The 14,766-nt window shown below is 45.7% G+C and overlaps 1 protein-coding gene across 7 annotated transcripts in view; it reads left to right on the forward strand.

The window, feature by feature from the left end:
- Positions 1-14,766, forward strand: part of LOC126284496 (aquaporin AQPAn.G-like) — a 91,963-nt gene that overhangs the window by 57,669 nt on the left and 19,528 nt on the right. For all 7 annotated transcript variants that reach the window (XM_049983460.1, XM_049983461.1, XM_049983463.1 and 4 more), the window contains 2 exons: positions 8,247-8,470; positions 11,877-12,020. In XM_049983460.1, coding sequence (XP_049839417.1) covers positions 8,247-8,470; positions 11,877-12,020 — 368 coding nt within the window. The remainder of the gene's footprint in view (positions 1-8,246; positions 8,471-11,876; positions 12,021-14,766) is intronic.

Consider the following 14,766-nt stretch of genomic DNA (forward strand, 5'->3'; position numbering starts at 1 on the left):
GACGAATGTTGAAAATTAGGTGGACTGATAAGGTAAGGAATGAGGAGGTTCTACGCAGAATCGGAGAGGAAAGGAATATGTGGAAAACACTGATAAGGAGAAAGGACAGGATGATAGGACATCTGCTAAAACATGAGGGAATGACTTCTATGGTACTAGAGGGAGAGGTTAGCACAGGAAAGGAATTCGTGGCGGCCCGCATCAAACCAGTCAGTAGACTGACGACAAAAAAGAAATGGCACACACAAACTAGTTGACCAATTTTCAGTAGAACACGTGACCACTATTTATTCACGGAACTTTGTACGCGCATGTTGCATCATGCTGTCATGCTGTTAATTGTGAAATATTTAATAGCCAATACAGGCTTCACAAAATAAATGGCTGTACAAAGCAAGACTCAAATCTAGACTGTATACAATTTTAGAATCACACGTTATTTTCAGTATCTGTTCAGTTTTCATATTTTCACATCTGAATGTTCGCAACAGGTTTTGTGTAGCTTCGGCTTCGGCCGGAAAGCTATGATTTGCATCCAGTAACGTTAATGCGCAAGCTGCGTAAAATTTAGTGGTCTGGTCTTCACATATCTTCGCAAGCGTACGTGCATCAAGTGACACAAAAACTTCGTATTACATATGAAACTAATAACATTATTACAAATGTAAACCAAATACAGTGCCTGAAAAAAAGTAAAGCACTCAGAAAGGGAGGGGAAAACGAAACGAAACTTCACGGATTGTGAGAATATATATGTGGGTTTATTTCAGTTACTTCGATTTCAAGTCAAATTTTCACAGAAATAGGCAGTAAGAGCCCAATTATCAGTGTCACCTTGGGTCCCCCGTGGCCTGGATGCATGTACTGATTAGATGGGGGTAAGGTGTCATGCACCCATTCTGTCTTCTTCTCAGACAAACTGGCTTCTGTTATACCCTGGATACTCACTGGGAGGAGTAGTTGGGGTCCGAGCCAAGTCCTTGGGGGTACAGGCCTTGGGATCTCGACGATCACAGGGATAACTCAACATCACGCAGGCAGTTCATAGAGACACGGTCGGCGTATGGGCGAGCATTGCCCTGTTAAAAAGTGGCACCATTATTAGTGTCGCATGAGGGTAAACACATGAGGACGCAGGATATCCGTTTTGCCAAGAGAGTACACTCAATAACTACCGAGGTGACATCAATTAAAACCCAATGGCTCTGTACAAGACGTGCCTATCCAAAGCATTGGGAGGTTGGGACCTCGCCGTTATACTCGCAGGCAATGGTTATTTTATGTAGCGCAGAATGCGAGGCCATTCACCAGCAGTTCATGCTTCCGTCCACGGCACATCATCGAACGCAACGGTTTTCCTTATTTTGTTAACGGCAGCTTACGCATAGCATGGTAATACCCAGTCCACCTGTTGCTATTCTTTGACCACTGGTGTGTGATGCTACAGAATGCTAGAGTGAGTCCTTTACTTGTCGGGTACCGTGTGTAGATGTGAAGGGGCTACGACTTGTTTGCTGCACAAGACGTTGGTCCTCCTTGCGGTGGTCAGACGTAATTTACCGGTATCTTGACGACGAATGTACCAGTCTTCACGTTCCCATGCAGTCCGACATCGGGCGACTGTCTCATTCGAATGTCCTAGAAATGTGGACATTGCACGATTCGAATAGCTAGCCAAATGAAGTTCCACAGAGAGGCTGCTTTCAGACCCTGTTACGTGTTGATAACGCTGCCTCAAACTATTACGCGGTATTTCGGTGCCTTTTGTGCTCAAGCTGTTGTATATCATACCAGCCCTGGTAACAATATTAAACGCGAACATTACTAATGCACCCAGGTTGCCGTTCTACTTGTCGCTGAGAATTACAATTGTTATCATTTGCGTACTCGCCGATTGTGTGTACGTAGTTATATTAACGTCCGACCTTGTCGTATGGATGCTTCATTTTCTTAACAGGTACTGTATAAACTGATGAGCCAAAACATTATGACCAGCTGCTTAATAGCTTGTTTGTCCGTCTTTGCAACGAAATACATAACTGATTCTGTGTATCAGGGATCCTACAGTTTGTTGATAGGTTTCTGGAGGTGTGTGACATTACATGTCTACGCTCAAGTCATGTACACTACTGACTGGACATTAAAATTGCTACACCACGAAGATGACGTGCTACAGACGCGAAATTTAACCGACAAGAACAAGATGCTGTGATAAGCAAATTATAAGCTTCTCAGACCATTCACACAAGGTTGGCGCCGGTGGCGACACCTACAACTTGCTGACATGAGGAAAGTTTCCAACAGATTTCTCATACACAAACAGCTGTTGGCCAGCGTTGCCTGGTGGAACGTTGCTGTGATGCCTCGTGTAAGGAGGAGAAATGCGTACCACCACGCTTCCGACTTTGATAAAGGTCAGATTATAGCCTCTCGCGATTGCAGTTTATCGTATAGCGACATTGCTGCTCGCGTTGGTCAAGATCCAATGACTGTTAGCAGAATATGGAATCGGTGGGTTGAGGAGGGTAATACGGAACGTCGTGCTGGACCCCAACGGCCTCGTATCACTAGCAGTCGAGGTGACAGGCATCTTATCTGCATGGCTGTAACGTATCGTGCAGCAGCATGAACAACAACTCGGAGACCATGGTTGCGGTTACCATTGACGCTGTATCACAGACAGGAGCGCCTGCGATGGTGTAAACGAAAGGCAAAACGGTCTGTTTACAGTATCATGATGGTCGTATCCGTGTTTGGCGACATCGCGGTGAGCGCACATTGGAAGCATGTATTCCTCATCGCCATACTGGCGTATCACCCGGTGTGATGGTATGGGATGCCATGAGTTACACATGTTGGTCACTTGTTGTTCCCATTGACGGCACTTTAGTGGACGTTACATTTCATATGTGTTACGACTCGTGGCTCTACCCTTCATTCGATCCCTGCAAATCCCTACATTTCAACAGGAAAATGCACGACCGCGTATTGCAGGGCCTGTGCGGGCTTTTCTGGATACAGAAAATGTACTACTGCTGCCCTGGCCAGCACATTCAGATCTGTCACCAATTGAAAACGTCTGGTCGATGGTGGCCGAGTAACTGGCTCGTCACAATACGCCAGTCACTACTCTTGATTAACTGTGGTATCGTGTTGAAGCTGCATGGGTAACTGTACCTATACACGCCATCCAAGCTCTGTTTGACTCAATGCCCAGACGTATCAAGGCCGTTATTACGGCCAGAGGTGGTTGTTCTGGGTACTGATTTCTCAGGATCTATGCACCCAAATTTCGTGAAAATGTAGTAAGTTCTAGTATAATATATTTGTCCAATGAATACCCTTTTATAATCTCCATTTCGTCTTGGTGTAACAGTTTTAATGGCCATTAGTGTAATTCGCGTACATAACGGGCCGCTGATTTTCATACGCAGTGACGGCGCCCGATATCGCCCCGGATGTGTTCCATAGGATTTACATCAGTCGAATTTGGTCGCCTAGACATCAATGTGGTTTCACTATAATACTGTCCGCCCCGGTAGCTGAGTGGTCAGCGCGACAGACTGTCAATCCAAAGGGCCCGGGTTCGATTCCCGGCTGGGTCGGAGATTTTCTCCGCTCAGGGACTGGGTGTTGTGTTGTCCTAATCATCATTATTTCATCCCCATCGATGCGCAAGTCGCCGAAGCGGCGTCAAATCGAAAGACTTGCACCAGGCGAACGGTCTACCCGACGGGAGGCCCTCGTCACACGACGACTATAATACTCCTCAAACTACTGTAACACGGTTCTGGCTGCGATACACGGACAACTATACTGCTGGAAGATGACATCGTTGAAGACATCGACCGTGAAGGGATGCTGCTGGTTCGCAGTTGTCAGTGTGTCTTCGATTACAGCCATTGGTCCCATGCAAGGGGAGAACAGTGTCTCCCATAACTTAATACTGTTCCCACCAACCTGCGTCCGTGGCGCGCTGGACTTTTCGAGATGCCGTTCTCTTCGATGACGGCGTTTGTGGAGACCATCAGCGAGATAGTGCAACAAAAATGTCCTTCGCCAGAAGAGCCGACACGTTTCCATCGATCAACGGTCGAATTCTGATGGTGCCGTGCCCACTGCAGTCGCAGTTGTCGTTGGGTCAACATGTGAATGCGTAGGGGTAGTCTGCTGCGGAACTCGGTGTTGAACATGGTACGATGAATGGTGTACCATCCTGAACACTTATGCGTGCACCAGTACTGTGCTCTCTCGGCAGAAATGCCACAGATCAGTATTTATCCTACTTTACGAAGGAGACAAGCCTCGAAACCCCACGTTCTGTGGAGAGTCGTGAACGTGCAGCCATTTAGCGCCTTTTCTGTCTTTCTACCCTTTTCCGTAGATGCTGACGACAGTAGCACGTGTACATTCGACCAGCTGCGCCGTTTTCGAGATGTCCATAGAATCTGCGTAATAGTAATCTTCTCTTTGTCAGAGTAGCTTATATCAATGAGTTCCTCATTTGCAGCCCTTATCTTCGCTAGAATTATCCCCCGTTTCTGTTCCGCTTATATACTTTTGTAATCGCGTCACGTGTCCGCAGTGCCACCATGCGACATCCAACGTCGCGGAAAGCATTGGTCACGATGTTTTGCCTTATCAGTGTATAGTATACTGTCAAGGCAGATAATGCTTGGTGAATTCCAGGAAACGAACGTGTCGATCGGTTGGCCAAGCAGGCCATCACTTCGCCACCCCTGGAGCTTGGTTTCGTGGAAAGAGACCTCCGGTCAGCCCTGCATCGCAAGGTCCGTGATGTCTGGAGCTCAGAATGGCCTGTCTTGAACACTCCTAATAAGCTACGCATGGTCGTCCACGGCCGTATGGAACTCATCCTTGAGGGGCATGCGTAGGCACTCAGTTGTTCTCTGCCAATTGGACATACGCGGTTGACCCACAGCTATCTCCTTCGTCGTGAGAACCCTCCCAAGTGTCGCTGTGATGCAGAGCTGACAGTGGTCCATCTTCTGATGGACTGTCCCCTTTCAGCCCCTTGCGGCAGTCCTTCAATTTACTAGCTGCACTTCCTTTAATTCTCGGTGACGATGCCTCTATAGCTGACTCAGTTTTACGTTTTACCCGTGCAGCTGGGTTTTATCACTCGCTCTATTGTAGGCGCTCTCGCATGATTGCTCAGGCTACATCCACTCCAGCGACTTTTAATTGCGACGTGGGTACAAAAATAGTGTCTTTTAAGGTAACAAGTTCTGTTGGTACCTCTATCAACGCTTTCCAGCTGGAGGTTCTTCATTTGTAGTTGAGAGGTTGACCTTATATCTGATCAATCAACCACTGTAGTCTGTTTTACTCTAGTCAACTGTTTGCTCTTCTCCTTTTAAGTGTCCTCCATTTTGTGTTACTGCGTTGTTCATTTTAGCTCTGTACCCCTCCCTCTGGGTGCAGAGGTTATGCTTTTACTGTATAGGACTTTTACAATATGTCTGTTTGGAACTGGGGACTGATGACCTCGATGTTTAGCCCCCCATCAAACCCCAAAACCAACCAGCACGGACAACTGTACTGCTGGAAGATGACATCGTCGTGGTTGAAGGCATCTGCTGGTTCACAGATGTCAGTGTGTCTTCGATTACAGCCATTGGTCCCATGCAAGGGGAGGCAAGTGTCTCCCGTAGCATAGTACTGTTCCCACCAATCTGCGTCCGTGGCACCCTGCACGTTTCGAGCTGCCGTTCTGCACTTTCACTTCGATGACGGGTTTGTGGAGACGTTCAGCGAGATAGTGTAATAAAAATGTCCTTCGCCAGAAGAGCCCACACGTTTCCATCGATCAACGGTCGAATTCTGGTGGTGCCGTGCCCACTGCAGTCGTAATTGCTGTTGTCATTGGGTCAACAAGTGAACGCGTAGGGTGGTCTGCTGCGGGGCTCCATGTTGAACAATGTACGATGAACGGTGTGCCCTCCTGAACACTTAAGAGTGCACTAGTACTGTGTTCTTTCGGCAGAGATGCCACAGATCAGCATTTATCCTACTTTACGAAGCAGACAAGCCTCCGGACCCCACGTTACCGAGCTAGGTGGCGCAGTGGCTGGACACTAGAGTCACATTCGGGAGGACGACGGTTCAATCCCTCGTCCGGCCATACTCATTTAGGTTTTCCGTGATTTCCCTAAATCACTCCAGGCAAATGCCGGGATGGTTCCTCTGAAAGGGCACGGCCGACTTCCTTCCCCATCCTTCCCTAATCCGATGAGACCGATGACCACGCTGTGTGGTCTCCTTCCCCCCCCCCCCCCCCAAAAAAACAACAACAACAAAAACAACCGGACCCCACGTTCTGTGGAGAGTCGTGAACGTCCAACCATTTAGCGCCTTTTCTGTCTTTCTACCCCTTTCCATAGATGCTCACGACAGTAGCACGTGAACATTCGACCAGCTTCTCCGTTTTCGAGATACTTGTCCACAGGATCTGCGTAATAATAATTGCTCTTTGTCAAAGTCGCTTATGTCAGTGAGTTCCCCATTTCTACATCTACTCAAGAATAGATAGCACCAGCGTTCTATAAGCGGTCTCCTTTACAGATGAACCACATCTTCCCAAAATTCTACCAATGAACCGAAGATGACTATCCGCCTTCCGCAGAACTGCCATTACATGCTTGTCCCACTTCTTATCGCTCTGCAATGTTACCCTAAAATATTTAATCGACGTGACTGTGTCAAGCGCTACACTACTAATGGAGTATTCAAACATTACAGGATTCTTTTTCCTATTGATCTGCATTGATTTACATTTATCTATATTTAGAGTTAGCTGCCATTCTTTACACCAATCACAAATCCTGTCCAAGTCATCTCATATCCTCCTACAGTCACTGAGCGACGACACCTTCCCGTACACCACTGCATCATCAGCAAACAGTCGCACATTGCTATCCACCCTATCCAAAAGATTATTTATGTAGATAGAAAACAACAGTGTTCCTACCACACTTAAAAAAAAAGGTTCAAATGGCTCTGGGACTTAACATCTGTGGTCATCAGTCCCCTAGAACTTAGAACTACTTAAACCTAACTAACCTAAGGACATCAAACACATCCATGCCCGAGGCAGGATTCGAACCTGCGACCGTAGCAGTCGCGCGGTTCCGGACTGAGCGCCTAGAACCGCTAGACCACCGCGGCCGGCTATCACACTTCCCTGGGGCACTGCAAAGGGTACCATCACCTCCGATGAACACTCACCGTCGAGGACAACGTACTGGGTTCTATTACTTAAGAAGTCTTCTAGCCACTCACGTATTTGGGAACCAATCCCATATGCCCGTACCTTAGTTAGGAGTCTGCATTGGGACACCGAGTCAAAAGCTTTCCGGAAGTCAAGGAATATGGCATCCGTCTCATACCCTTCATCCATGGTTCGCAAGATATCATGTGAAAAAAGGGAGAGTTGCGTTTCGCAGGAACGATGCCTTCTAAAGCCGTGCTGTTTCATGGGCAGCAACTTTTCTGTCTCAAGGAAATTAATTATATTCGAACTGAGAATATGTTCGAGAATCCTGCAACAAACCGATGTTAAGGTTACTGGTCTGTAATTTTGAGGATCCGTTCTACCGTCCTTATATACGGGCGTCACCTGCGCTTTTATCCAGTCACTCCGGACTTTACGTTGGGCAAGTGGTTCGCGATAAATGCAAGCTAAGTAAGGAGCCAATACAGTAGAGTACTCTCTGTAAAACCGAATTGGAATGCCATCAGGACCTGGCGATTTATTTATTTTCAACCCATTCAGCTGCTTCACAACCCCAGGGAAGTCTATCACTTTGTCGTCCATACGGGAATCTGTACGAGACTCAAATGGCGGTATGTTTGTACGATCGTCCTGCGTGAAAGATTTCTCAAATGCTAAATTTAAAATTTCAGCTTTCGTTTTGCTGGCTTCCATTGCCAGGCCATACTGATCAGTGAGTGATTGGATGGAAGCCTCCGACCCGCTTACCGATTTTACGTAAGAGCAGAATTTGCAGCACACATCTTAGCTAGAATTATTTCCCGTCCGTTACCGCGTCACGTGTTTGCAGTGCCGCCAGGCGGCATCCAACATCGCGGAAGGCAGTGGTCACGATGTTTTGCCTTATCAGTGTATAGTGTACTGTGTAGGCAGATAAACGCTTGGTGATACGATATAAGCCCTTTGTCAGTGCAGTGTTCACAACTCGCTGCAACAACTTTGCGTGCTGCAGGTGTGACGTCGGCGTTCCGGCGGCACCCCGGGACGGGCTACCCGTTCGGACACCTGTCGCCGCAGCGCATGCTGGTGGCGTTCTGCGCAGAGCTGCTGGGCACGGCTCTGCTCCTCTTCATGGGCTGCATGGGCGGCGTCGCGGGGCTCGCCGGCCCCACGGACCAGCCGCACCCCCTGCAGGGGCCGCTCGTCTTCGGCATGACCGTCGCCTCCATCATACAGGTCGGTGGCGTCGTCCACGTCGCTCTCGCGCAAGCGACATGCATGTTGCCGGCAGCTATAAACTGCCGTACCATCGAGACAGTAAGCCTCAAACTGTACTGAAATGCAGGAGGATCTGCATCGAATTGACGCATGGTTCAGTGAATGGCAATTGAATCTCAATGTAGACACGTGTAATGTGCTGCGGATTCATAGAAAGAAAGATCCTTTACCATTTAGCTACAATGTAGCAGGTCAGTATATGGAAGCAGTTAATTCCATAAATTATCTGGGAGTGCGCATTAGGAGTAATTTAAAATGGAATGATCATATAAAGTTGATCGTCGGTAAAGCAGATGCTAGACTTAAGATTCATTGGAAGAATCCTAAGGAAATGCAATCCGAAAACAAAGGAAGTAGGTTACAGTACACTTGTTCGCCAACTGCTTGAATATTGCTCACCAGTGTGGGATCCGTGCCAGATAGGGTTGATAGAAGAGATAGAGAAGATCCAACGGAGAGTAGCGCGCTTCGTTACAGGATCATTTAGCAAACGGGAAAGCGTTACGGAGATGATAGATAAGCTCCAGTGGAAGACTGCAGGAGAGACGCTCAGTAGCTCGGGACGGGATTTTGTTGAAGTTTCGAGAATATACCTTCACTGAGGAGTCAAGCAGTATATGGCTCAGCCTGCCGGAGTGGCCGAGCGGTTCTAGGCGCTGGAACCGCGCGACCGCTACGGTCGCAGGTTGGAATCCTTCCTCGGGCATGGATGTGTGTGAAGTCCTTAGGTTAGTTAGGTTTAAGTAGTTCTAAGTTCTAGGGGACTGATGACCTCAGAAGTCCCATAGTGTTCAGAGCCTTTTTTAGTATATTGCTCCCTCCTACGTATCTCTCGCGAAGAGACCATGGGGATAAAATCAGAGAGATTTGAGCCCACACAGCGGCATACCGACTATCTTTCTTTCCACGAACAGTACGAGACTGGAATAAAAGGGAGAACCGATAGAGATACTCAAGGTACCCTCCGCCACGCACCGTCGGGTGTCTTGCGGAGTATGGATGTAGATGTAGAAACTGGCTCCAAGTGTACTACATGTCTTAAGGTGGGGGGGAGGGGGCGGAGAGGGTGCAAATTCAGTGTAACTCCACAACGTAGGAAAGAGTAACCCCATGACGTACTGTACATTCTGTATACAAGGAAAGACTACGCAGCCGGTTTCAGATTCAGGAGAGGCATTTGAATTGTTGATTGGTGGAAACATCGTGTTACGTATCTAGTGACAAGAACAAATGACTATGAACACCAAAGTTTTAAACATGGCAACATGTGGCTGTGCAGGTATGAGCAGCCCTTAGAGGCTCGCCTTCACACATTATTTTTGCATTCTCGTGACTAAAGCCGTTCTGGCCTGTTATATATGTTATACTTGACATGTGAATACTGTCTCTGTCTAATATTGTTAGTCAGTACTTCCATTTTTTTTCTAGAAAAGAATTTTCTTCCATAAATTTGTAATTATGTTATAAACTACCTTGTATGTCTAAATTCTGATGAAGGCACTATTAGAAGTGTTGAAACCAGGTCAATAAGATTAAAAAAGTGTGACCGAGGGCTCATTTGTTTCATTTTACACAGTTTGATAGTAGCAAGATCGTGGCCTGTCGAGAATGTAGTTAACTGTTCTGCATACTGGTGTTTGGGTTGCCACGTCAATTTGATATCAATGTAAAAACTACTGCTGCTAAAGAAAAACGAACGTTTCGGCCTTCTGGGCCGCTGCAATCGTGGCCGAAACTTTGGTTTTTCTATAGCAGCAGTAGTTTTTACATTATGACGCGGTACCAAACCCAGAAAACTTTTATGTCGAGGAAATGAGCTTGTTTGTAGGAAGCCTCCCTTGACAGGGAGGCAAAGAGAGGCGCGCTGGTTGTGGTTCAGCCAGCGACAACACTTGAAACAACAGTGGCACACCGTTCGTTCAGACCAGTCCCACTTCCACAATGGCTGTGCTTTGCACCAAAGTAAATGTTACTGGATTATATTCCTCTTTGTTTTTGAAACGTAATACACAGTCACAGTCTGTATCACTTAACTTGGACAGCACACCCATCAATGTCCCATCTCGTTGCACGCCATTATCTCATTTTCTGATAGATGCATCATCCGTCAGTAGGAAACTGAATGGTTGCAGGTGTCGGGCAACAAACTGCGGTCGCTCAAACTGACCAATAAAGCTTGGCGGACTTCTTGTGAGCCTCGCATCGGGCATAGCCCTTTCACACACGGCTTCCTCCTCTGGGGAGAGAGCCCACCTTTCTGTGAAGTTTGTGGCGTGCCGCTTTCAGTTCAGCATATTGTGGCTACGTGTGTCCTGTATACTGATATTACGGAAGCCCTAGGTCTCGCTGGAGATCTACCCACCGTCCTCGCAGATACCGATACCAGTGTTAACAGAGTGGTGAAAATTTGTGAACTATCAGGTCTCATCCCTAAACTGGTGGGGAAGGACGGCAGACTTAAGTACGTTATAATATGCTCTGCATGTGGGGACAGCCTTGGTCCCCACCCATGAGCTTTCATGTTGACTTTTCGTCAGGACGCTGATGACCGTGACGTCGAGCGCCCCCTCAACCCAACTCAGAATCATCATCTTGAACAGCACACGTTACATTTGTGACGTGTTAAGGGCAGTGCCTGTCCACTACGTTTAAGGTCTGCATGTTGTTGTCTTTCAACAAGATAACGCAAGACTGCACCTTGCCCGTCTTGTCCTGGCCAATCACGATGCAAAGGTTGTTTGACTGCTGCCCTGGCCAGCACACTCTTCAGGTCTCCAAGAACTTCAAGTCACGGGTTGCCGAGAGGCTTACACGCCACCACTTCCCATCTATTATGGCATAAAGTTGAAACAGTACCGAATGGATTACCTATATTTGTCATCCAAGATCAGCTCGACTCAGTGTCACTACCAAAGGCAGCAGGATTTTGTACTATATTTTACAGCTAATATACCGTAAAATCACCAGAAAATTTAATAATTTATTCGTCCTAATATACACAAATAATAAGTCACATTTCGGTACTTTTATTATTCTTGGTGCTGCAGTGTTAGTGGCCAGAGGCGTGCTAGACACGATTTTAATCAAATTTATCTGCTAATACAATATGTCACCATTTCGAACAGTTCATGTAATATTATGCATATTTTCGTGTTCAATCATTAAGGATATGTCGTTACATTAATGGTTATGAAATTGGCAAGTGGAATAAGTGCATAAATAAATAACATCGGTGTTTATTGCACACTGCTTGCCACACCTATGTAGTATCGTGCCCGGCTGTGAATGTGGGTCACATTAGTTTGTTAGTCTCACATGCTCCCCCGTAACAAGAGGCAGCGCTGTAGCCTGGTGGTGTTGTCAGATGGTGGGCCACATCTCGGTGGCGCACCTCAACCCCGCGGTGACGCTGTGCGCCGTGCTGAGGGGTGACCTCACCGTGCCCGCCGCCGCCCTCTACGTCATCGCACAGCTCAGCGGCGCCCTCCTCGGCTTCCGCCTGCTGCTGGTGAGTACTGCTTTCGCAGATGTGTTGGCGTTGGCACTAGTCCGATGATGGGTTTGCCGGCCGCTGAAGCCGAGCGATTCTAGGCGCTTCAGTCCGGAACCGCGCTGCTGCTGTGGTCGCAGGTTCGAATCCTACCTCGGGCATGGATGTGTGTGATGTCCTTAGGTTTAAGTAGTTTTAAGTCTAGTGGACTGATGACCTTTGATATTAAGTCTCATAGTGCTCAGAGTCATTTGATGATAAGTTTCAGGGTGCCCATCGAGGTAGGGTACCCTCTGCGAGACACCTCATCCATTCACAATCTATACGTTCCACGAGTGTGTACTCAATGCTTCGTCTTCCTCCAAAATTATTTACCGCCCCCACCACTCTAAACTTTCCTCTGATTACAAAATTGACAACTACTTTGGTGTCTCCATACGTCCTATCAACAGATCCTCAGTTTTACAACAGCTGTGCTATAAATTTATTTTCTCACTAATTCGATTCGGTATATAGTCACTAATTATCAGATCTTCTCATGTGGTCTTCACTATTCTCCTGTAGCACCTCATTTCAAAACCTTCAATTTTGTTCTTTCCTGAACTGTTAATCGTCCAAATTTCACTTCCGTACAAATCTACACTTACAATCATCATCATCATCATCATCATCATCATCATCATCATCATCACCAGTTTTCATTTAGACGTCCTTGTTTGTTCCAATTTCGAGTAGAATGCTACTGATCTTTCTCTCTCTTCTTCTGAAGGCCATCATCCATTTTCCCTTGAAGCGTATATCTGTATGTGGTTTCAGGTATTCGTACTCCTAACATGCTTTGAATGTGTTTATGCCACTTCTTTCTGCATTCATCTATTTTCTGAAGTATGCTTTTGATACCCAGTTTATTCCTTACTTCATTATCTTTTATTCAATTAATGAGTTCGTAACCAGGTGGAGGGCCTCTGCATCAATCTTCCTCCTTTGACTGGCGGTAAGAGTCCAAATCTCTGACCCATACATTAATACTGGCACTGTCATCACATTGTAAGACTTTAGTATTCTCTCTTTTCTGACTTTATTGAGGGGAGTGCGATTTGCAGGGCCTTTCAATTGCTGGAATTTTTGCAGTTTGTCTTGATCATTGTGTGTGATAAATGAGCCCTTACGTCCTTGGTATTTAAAAGTATTTATTTGTTCTAGTGGCTTATTATCAATTGTTATTTTTGCTCTTAATTGTTCCTTACCATGGAACGCCAAAATGCTAGTTTTAGATATTGTCATATTATAATCATTTTCCACCTTGTGAAACAACCAAATAATTCTCTGCAGTTAATCTTCTGAATCCTCTAAGATTATTTGATCATCTGATAATTGGAGTGTATTTATAATTTTGTTAGTAAGTTTATAATCGTGCACTAGTTTATTCTGTCATGCCTTTATGACGTCCTCTACTTACATATTACAGTGAGGGATACGGGACCCCTTTCTCTCACTCCTTCACAGATGCTTCTCGTAAACGGATTTCCTTTTTGTACTTTGATTTTGTTAAGTATATACATATTTCGAATTGTAGTTATTAGATGCTGGGGCATGCCACTCTTTTTCCAAAATTTCCCATAATGTTACTCTGTCACTGTTATCAGCCGGCCGATGCGGCCGAGCGGTTCTAGGCGCTTCAGTCTGGAACCGCGCAACTGCTACGGTCGCAGGTTAGACTCCTGCCTCGGGCATGGATGTGTGTCATGTACTCACGTTAGTTAGGTTTAAGTAGTTCTAAGTTCTAGGGGACTGATGACCTCAGATGTTAAGTCCCATAGTGCTCCGAGCCATTTGAACCGTTATCAAAAGCTTTCTAACAGACAATAAAGCCCCGTATGTGGAACGATTGTATTCGCTGTTACTCATTACTGGCAGAATGAAAAAGCACTGTCTAAACAAGATCTTGCCATCCGAAGCTCATTTAGTTCTTCGGTAAGAAACGTTTCCGAGAGTACCCTAACTCTGTTTGTTGCTAGTTTTGCATATATCTTTCATTCAGATGTCAGAAGACTAATATCTCGATAGTTGTCACATTTTCTGCGATCGGTTTTTTTTAAAAAAAATAATGGGATGCTGTTTTCCTGTCCTCTGGTATGTCGCTGTATTTCCAACAAGTATTTACAAAACGCAGTTTCGTGAGTAATCATTACGAAGCATATTTAAATAATTACACATTGAGATTGTGTCACCCAGGGGATTTTCTGTTTTTTAACAAAGCCTTTAGTTCTTCCATTGATAAAAGATCAACATGCTCGCCACTAACTGCAGTTTTCACATTCTCCTTATCAAATCTCCATCGATTTCGGAAATAATACCACCACTCATTTTCTGAAATGTGGTTGGTTTTAACTCTCTCTTTTTCATAGTAATTAAGTTGTTTCAGCACCATATAATCTTTAGTCTGTTTCCCATGTACATCGTGATCCATTTCACTCAGAGAATGTTCCCAGCTTTGTGTATTATTTCGCTTGTCTCTCTTTTAATCACTCAATATAGTCTTCTTGTTTCTTTGACTGTATTTGTTTGAGGTAGGCCGTTCTCACATTTTATGATTTCTGCTAGTTGTTGGTTCGAAGCTGGAAGTCTCATTTTGTTTTTATATTTTATCTTTTTCCCTACAGCTTCGCCAGAAGGTGTGTTTATTATTCTTACTATTTCTTTCCACTTTTCATTAGCATTTTGTTTTTCTTTCTCGTGTTTTAGTTTTTCATCTAAACGTTTT

The sequence above is a fragment of the Schistocerca gregaria genome, chromosome 8, assembly GCF_023897955.1.
Source record: "Schistocerca gregaria isolate iqSchGreg1 chromosome 8, iqSchGreg1.2, whole genome shotgun sequence".
In the NCBI taxonomy this organism is placed as follows: Eukaryota; Metazoa; Arthropoda; class Insecta; order Orthoptera; family Acrididae; genus Schistocerca; species Schistocerca gregaria.